Source organism: Tauraco erythrolophus, chromosome 6 (assembly GCF_009769465.1).
Source record: "Tauraco erythrolophus isolate bTauEry1 chromosome 6, bTauEry1.pri, whole genome shotgun sequence".
NCBI classification, from domain to species: domain Eukaryota; kingdom Metazoa; phylum Chordata; class Aves; order Musophagiformes; family Musophagidae; genus Tauraco; species Tauraco erythrolophus.
Genome location: NC_141470.1, coordinates 65,609,275 through 65,617,147, shown reverse-complemented (window position 1 = coordinate 65,617,147; position 7,873 = coordinate 65,609,275). Strand labels below are relative to the sequence as shown.

The following is a 7,873-nucleotide window of genomic DNA, read 5'->3' as shown; positions in this document are numbered from 1 at the left end:
ATGTAAAGAATCTATTCATCTCTTTGCAACAGTGGGCATATGTTTATAAAGTGAGCCTAATTTTTGCAGTGTGACACTAGTTTGTTAAAGACAACAGAGTAACAAAGGACACCCTGAAGTACAGCCTCCAAAAATGTGACTGGTAGTGGTGCCTCCATGTCTGTGAGCGGAAGAGATCAGGTCGCGTATTACATCAGGTACAGTAGGTCAAGATCCAGAATAAAGCACTGATTATCATTAGAAGAATGCTAATTGACAACTTCAAACAGGAAAGCGTGTTGAATATTCACAGATCAAACCAGCTCTAATAGCGGCATTTCACAATAAGTATTCAAACATGGCATACTACTTCTGCATGCAAAATGCCCAGCTGCTTCCTGCCTTTTATTACTGAATACCACAAGAAAATCCGAGCCTTGATATGTGCCTGCTTTTGGATGACTTCATGGTCAGACGGTGCATATCCAAATGTGTGGTTTGTACATTCATTTGGAAAGCTGTTTGGATGGGAGAGCGTGTTCAAAAAATACTTCTGACTGCCTCTGAGACAGAGACGTGGGAGGTGTCACATTGTCAGAAAGAATGTTCCAGCTAACAGAATCCCCTGTGGATGGCAGCAAATTTCTTTCTGTCTACACAGAGATTTTTGCAGTGCGATGCACTGACCATAATTGGAATATAAGATTTTTCCTTGACCAAATATTGACCACCCGTGATCCTTTAAACAAAAAACAGAAGTACTGTACTTCTCTTGCTTTTCGTTAAATCAGAGCTTGGCTGCAAGGGGAGCCTCGTGCCAAGAAGACATTGTGGCAGCAGAAGAGATACTGCAATCCCTGACACAAAGTGTTTCAAGTCAGGTGTCCCAACAGCATTCTCACACCACTGGGCTGCAGGCACGAGTTAAAGAAGCCAGAGGCAAAATAGAGGTACTCCTTTTTTGTTGTTATTGTAGTTTATACCCACAGACATCTCTAATTTTAGCGTTGCGTGATTAGGAAGACTCGTTTTCATTAATTTAAAATAAAAAAGGGTTTATACTATTGGAATCAGTCTCCCAGACTCCTGACGGGACAAAAACTAGAATGTTTCAAAGATCAGTGTCTCAACGCAAACAACTTGAGTGATGTTATGAAGGAATAGCTTTACGTAGTTACTGACACTCAGGCACGTTCTGAAAAGAGTCTCTTACTTCCAAGGCTTTCATGGGTGACATGAACAACATCTTGTCCAAATCTGAGAAGACACCTGCAGAGAAGGAGGCTTTGCTCAACTTTGAAGAATCCCAGAAAGAACTTGAGGCCTCCATTTCAAAGGCTGTGCAACTTGTCAGTCAAAAATTAAGTCCTGAAGAATGTATTTCAAGATATGAGGTGGGTTTGTTTTCTGAGCCAGCTGAATCTGAGCGTTTCTTAGTACTAGTTAGTATCTAAAAGGCTAAGGTACCACTGTGAGAAAAAGAACAGTGGTTTTTTTTTTTTGGTAGTTACTAATTCTTTTCTCAGCTTTTTGATTTAGCAGTGTTAGCATATATTGACTTGGCAGACAGCTTGAATGAAGAAATGTAAATCTGTATGGCAGTTTATTCAGTGCCCTGTCTTAATTTAAATTACTCCATCATCCCAACCCATCATGTTCTGAACTGCAGCCATTTTTTTGGCCTGATTAATAGTTAAGATTCCCATCAAGAATCGCATGCCTGAATTCTTGGGCAGGTTTTAAAAGTATGATTATAAATACTGAATGTCCTCTTTTTCCCAGTGGCTAACTGGTCAAGAAAGTGTTCGATCGCAAAATCTGAGTGTCTTAAAGGGGTCCTTAGTGAGGTATCAAAAATGGAAGTGCTCAAGATCTGTGTTGCCACATCTTGTACAGCAGCTTTGTTCTGGGAGCAGCGGGGAGCCTCACTCCAGGCCGCCTCATAGGATCCCTTTGCACTGGTGCAGAGCTTTCACCTGCTCTCTGACAGGCATGGGACATGGACGTGTATATTCCCTAGAAATGAGGCAGAGTTCAGGGACCTTAGTCTTTCTTCTTTGGTACCAAATTTGCCCCTAAAATAGGAGTTACGAGAAGAACATCTGCTTTTCTCTGAAAAGCATACACTGATACTGTCTCCAGCCTTTTGCAGGTGTGCAAGAGGGGGAGAATGCCCTCATACTCACCCATGCAAGGGCCATCACAGCCTATACATGAAGTGTATACATGCTTTATGTGTGTTTTTTGTATGCTACTGATGTAAATTGATTCAGTAAATAAGCTAGGTTCAGTTCTGTTTATTTTTCATGATGATGCTTTTCTTGCAGGAAGCTTTTAATGCTTTGGACAATAAAGTTCTTGACAAATTTTTGAAAGCAGCTGAACAACTGAAAAATGTTTCATCTGATGGCGAAAAGTTGGTAGTGGAAGAAAAGAGTAAAGATGTTCGTAAAAGATGGGAGGTGAGATAATATAGGAAGGAGAACCACTGTCTGTTTTCATTAGGCCTGGCATCTTTGAAAAACATTTTTTTTGTCACACTGTGTTCTGAGGTTTTTATTTGCTTTGTAATACTGTCTTACCATCTCACAGAGATAATGTGTTTTGAATTTTGCAGGCAGTTCATCATGAAATAGTATCCTGTGTCCAGCTCATAGTAGAAAGGGAAAAAAAGAAATTTAATGCAACTTTAAAAAAAATCAATAAGCAGTTAGGCAAAGAGAAGAAACTCCTAAATATGGATAAAACCAAAGGGCTCGTCAAGGAACATGAGGTACCTGGCACACTCCTTTTCTGCTCACCTACTTCTCCTTGTGAATGCTTTGTCTGCCCTTCTTGCTCCTTTTTAGGTACATTATTGCAGCCTGTGTTTGTGGAACAGAGCCCTTGTGCTTGGTCTTATGTAAACAGAGAACAAAGAGGCCACCCAAATTATTTCTTTACCTTTTTTGTCTGAAGATATTAGCCTTCTTGTAGACTGAGAATTACCTCTTCCTTACATGGATAGTATCTTTTTTCTTTTTTTTTAAAGACAGCCTTAAAGCACTAAAACAGATTTAGCTATGCAAAGCGTAAAAATGAGAAATGATTAGGTGTTCTGTGACTCTTTTGATTTGTTACAGTTGCACAGATGGTGTGAAGTGCCTTTAGATGAGAGTACCTTCTCACAGTGCAGTAGCTGCACTTTACCTCTGTGTTTGTGTGTCTAAATTAACCACAGAGTTAGACTAAGAAGTTAATGTTTCACTTACGAGGGTGAGTCATGGGGAATCTTACATATTCCTTACTTAATAAGTGATAGGTTTTACACTTCGTTGCTTCTAGTATTTTCCTTCATCCTCCTCTTTGAGATGCATTGATGTGGCTGGTTTACCACTTACAAGGGTAAGAAATTGATCTTCTGGTGAAATTCTGGTTGTCATTGGATTCAGCGGAGTTTTAGTCTTTGCTTCTCATGGGTTTGTCTTCAGCAAATATTACATATGCAAGAGTAAAGAGAAATAAGCTTTCTCAGGTGCATTCCTTCTGCTCATATTTTTGTTAGATTTTTCATATATCTTGATTTCACCCTAGAAAGTGTAACTATTGATGGGGAATATTTTAAACAAATTTTCCAATTCTATTTTTTCTGTAGTCAGTGGGACATGTATTTCGATGTCAGTGTGAAGAGGATTTGGGACCAAAAGTAGCTAAAATTGTAGTAACATAATGAATTTCAAAATCCAGCAAGACTCAGTATAGTCTTGTGAATGCAGCTGGGCAACATGTTGCCAGAAATCCTAATTTCTTTCCTGGCTCTATGTGAAAAACAATCGAAGGAAAATAAATGTTTCTCTCCTGGTTTGACAGCATACGCTTGGAGTGCACTCATCCAAGAAGACAATGGAAATAGAAAAAAATGTATGAGAATAATTGCATATCCTTATGACTTAACATGAGTTTATGATATTGTTTTTCTTCGTTTAGGCCTTTTTTTCACAGGAAGGCAGCCTGAGGGAACTTAGCAAGTCATTAGAAGACCTTAAAAAATTGAGAAGGCTGTCAGAAGAAACTGTCCCAGGCATACAAACACTGACTGCAGACTGTGAACAGAAGCTGGAAAAGCTCCAGCAAATTATGTCAGATACGTACAGGGCCCTGCTGTCTCATGCTGGAAAAGGACAGTCATCTAAGAAAGAGTGGGTGACTGAGTGCATGATGTGCTGTAGATTCATAGAAGTCAGATATATGGATAAATTTTGTGATACTGTAAATGTACTACTGAGTAGATTACTGTGTGCATTTAAACATTTAGTATTAAGTTTGATAAACTTGCAAGTATGATGTTAGATTACCCTTCATTGGGTGATGATACCCTAATGAATAGCTGCACTATTTTTAAGCATTAGCCAGGATTTCTTTTTTCCCTTTTGTATTTCAAATGTTGTTCTTAAGCTGAATTTTCTTTTAAACCGTAGGAGCTCCATTGTTGCTTCTGAAAATGGAGAAGAGCCTGGTTCTTCTCAACAAATTGATACCCTTTCAGTACAGGAGGTAAGAAGTCCATACTTACTGTTAGAAAACAGTGCTCTGTCTAGGAGACATCATTGACGAAAGGAAAAACTGATTATTTCTGTTACTGTTCTTATTGTGGTAGGACCTCAGGCTTCTGATCAGACATCAAAAACCCGTTGCGCTTGGGAATGTAGACTAAATAAATATTAAAAAGTAGCATGCAAGGAACAGCACTAGGCATCCTGAGGAGGTGTGACTCTCCAACCTTGCATTATGTTTCACTAAAGAGTGAGTTTCAACTGGAAGAGTCATGTGTGAAGCTGTGTTCAAGTGCAAATCTCCCATTGTGTCCCAGTAATTTTAACATGTTTCAGAGGACACAGAGAGGAAAAGTGAAGAGTTGGAGGCATTTGCCTTAGAGAAATACAGGGAAAACCAGAACACATGTAACTTGTTAGAAATCATTTCAGAGAGACAAGATAACTGCAGTTCATCATTTGGATGTTGCAGATGTCTCGTTTAGGATAAACGTTCATGCAAGTAAGGCTGGAGACAGCTCATCAGACAGCCTCCAGACTGGTGATTTATAGGAAAAGACTCATTGCATTTATGTAAAGTTTGAAGATATGTAAGGATTGGCTATTATCAAAGGAGATCTCTTGTAAGGTTACTAATATTATCCCTGGTACGATAATGAAATCTCTTCTCTCATGGATAATCAAAGTATGAGTTGTATAACTAACATCAACCAGCCTCAAACTTAGGAGTAGAGTGTATCATGGAGTCAAGGGTGAGAGGCATGCGAAGGCATCTGGTATAAGCAGCCTGGCAAAAGCTGCAGAAGACAGTGCCTTGCAGTTGCCCAACGATGTCCATGGAGCTGCAGCAAAAATTTACACAAGTGGATTGTGCTTGCCGAAGATCCAGTATCTGTGGAAGGAATGAATGACCTGGCTGCAAATGTTCAAAAATTTGCCCTTTTGGTTTGCGTTTGGGTTTAAACACATCTTTTATTCATGAATGGTCTCTCGCATCTCCTTTGGGACACATGAAGCAATTGCTACTTTCAGGAGTTCACAGACGTCTGTTGGTCTTCATTATGTGTTGACACAGCGTGACGCAGAGGTCATTGTTACCTTTTTTTATTTTTACTTAGAGCTCCAGACCTGCTGCAGATACAGTTTTGGAACCAGATGTGAAACATCACAATGGAGGAAGCTATGCACAGAAATTTGAGGAAAACAGTGATTTGCCCATACCAGCTTTATTAGAGAGGTAATTTTTCAAGGATAAAATGCATGTATTCTGAGATGATCCTATGCTAGACGTTCATTGAATGTATCAAACATAAGGTGCACTTTTGCTATGCAGAACTCTGTTCTTGTTCTACTACTGTTTACTTAATATTGCTCTGTAATTGATAAGGAAGCACTATAGTAGCTAAATGCTTCAAACATTAGGATTTTGTAGCTTAGAGCTAGAAAACTTTTTCATCTGCTTTTTTCTTGGGCCAGAAAAATCTATCTGCCTTACTGATAACTTCGAATATTGCAAAATAAAAAAAAATGTGTCAAGCGTTTAAAGAACTGACATTTTTACATTCATAGAACTGAATTTAGAGAATGCAGACAGGTATTCATACTTGGAAATTAGCCAGGTGAGCAATTTCTTAGCTCTTTTGTGTGTTGCCCATTTATGCCCATTCACTTGGGACTTTGGTAAAAATATGCATTTGCAATAGACTGTGCTTATTTTGTACAGTAATCTCTTGGTCAGCAAGTCCCAGCCCCTGCCATGTTCCACTAAACTAGAAGTAGTATTCTCTCTGAAAGTGATTGCATCTTTCTTTAGCTACAACACACAGAGAAGTAACCTGGAGGAACTTTTGCAAATCAGCAGAGATAAAGTAGCATCTGGTTTTAGTGATGAAATAAAAGGCACTTCATGCCTTCAGAATAAGCTGCTTGAACTACAGGTAAGTATTCATGTTTTGAAAACATACTTGGTGCCTAAATTGTTATTTTCTCTTGTAGAGCCCTCACCTCTCTGTGTTATGTGTATTGCTAAGGGAAAAGGAGCATCCTTACAACCACGTTTATTAGAAGTAGAAGGGAAATCAAGGGTTTAGCATTCAGCAGAACTGCATTCCTACTTAGCAGTGGAGTTTTGCAAGTGTTGCTGAAAGAAGAAATCGATGGCTCTCAGTTTATTATCTGCAGGCTGAAATAGGTCCAATGAAGAAAATAACTATGGAAAGCAGCTTATTTTGTCAGCAGGAGTGGTAAGTGACGGACCATGGTCAGGGCTGAAGGAGTCATCAGAGCTGAATTATCAAATGCCAGTGGTGTATGTGCAGAATGAAACTGTTCCAGGACTTACGAGTTGATTAGGTTTGTGAGAACCTTAAGGGGATGATAAAAGGCACATAATCGATGTTGGAGAATTTCTTACTGGAATTTTTCAAGTCCTTGCTTGAAAGGAGTATCAAGGTTATCTATTGTCTCAGAAATTGGTTCAGTTCTGCATTTGTATTTTGTTCTTTTGAACATAACTAAGTTGAGATATTTGCCATTCCTTCTTGTAGTAAAAATGGCTGAACCATATTTATTGGGCCTTTTATAAAATGTAGCCAAGGCATATATTTGACATGGAAATTTTCATCGTAAAAAATAGGTAGAGATTTGCATGCAGCTCAAAATGGAGTCTTAAAGAAAAAGAAAGCAAAAGATACTTTCAGGTTATGTTTTCACTTTTTCTGCAGAGACTTTTGTGACTGTAATTTTATGAACTGTCCAGTCCATTGAAAAATACAATATCATATTAACACTGCATATCTTTTAGGTGATAGAAAGCGAAACCAATTCTGGTTGGACACGATTGGAAAGCATCTCATCTGCCTTAGAAGATCTTGTGGATGAAGTGCAGCAGGCTGTTATCTCTGAGATGAAAAGCAAACTAAAAGGAGAATGGAAAGAGCTTCAGGATATTATGAGTACCAGGTATAAAATTAACAGTTCATGATATTAGCTAAGGAATAGTTCCTTGTAACTCATGTGAAGGGAATAACGTGTTAAAGAAAATACCTGCACGTTTTTAACTTTTTTTTTTTAATTGCATAAAACTAAGCTTTTCTTAAACATACTTGGTTCATATATACATTGCAGATAGTGTGAATCTCTCCAAGAAGCACAGAGCCAGATTTTTGTAACATCGCTTCCAAGTTTAGTGTTATTTCCTTCAACCTTTTTATTAAATTCACTGTGATTCACACTGTGTTTCTTATTAATCAATGGGAAAACTCCTTTGACCTCAGAAGGAGGAGGTTTAGATCTCTTAGATAGTCAATTACGTTATCTCTGTGGCTTTTTATGCTGTAAAACGTTGAGTGTCTTTTCTTGCT

At 38.5% G+C, this 7,873-nt stretch overlaps 1 protein-coding gene across 1 annotated transcript in view; it reads left to right on the top strand.

Annotated features, from left to right (window-relative positions):
- The first annotated feature begins 1,214 nt into the window (after positions 1-1,214).
- Positions 1,215-7,873, top strand: part of LOC104383626 (nesprin-2-like) — a 162,223-nt gene continuing 155,564 nt past the window's right edge. Inside the window, exons 1-7 of the mRNA XM_086613635.1 lie at positions 1,215-1,373; positions 2,307-2,441; positions 3,946-4,157; positions 4,437-4,512; positions 5,630-5,748; positions 6,325-6,448; positions 7,315-7,472. Of these exons, the coding sequence (XP_086469761.1) occupies positions 1,215-1,373; positions 2,307-2,441; positions 3,946-4,157; positions 4,437-4,512; positions 5,630-5,748; positions 6,325-6,448; positions 7,315-7,472 (983 nt within the window). The remainder of the gene's footprint in view (positions 1,374-2,306; positions 2,442-3,945; positions 4,158-4,436; positions 4,513-5,629; positions 5,749-6,324; positions 6,449-7,314; positions 7,473-7,873) is intronic.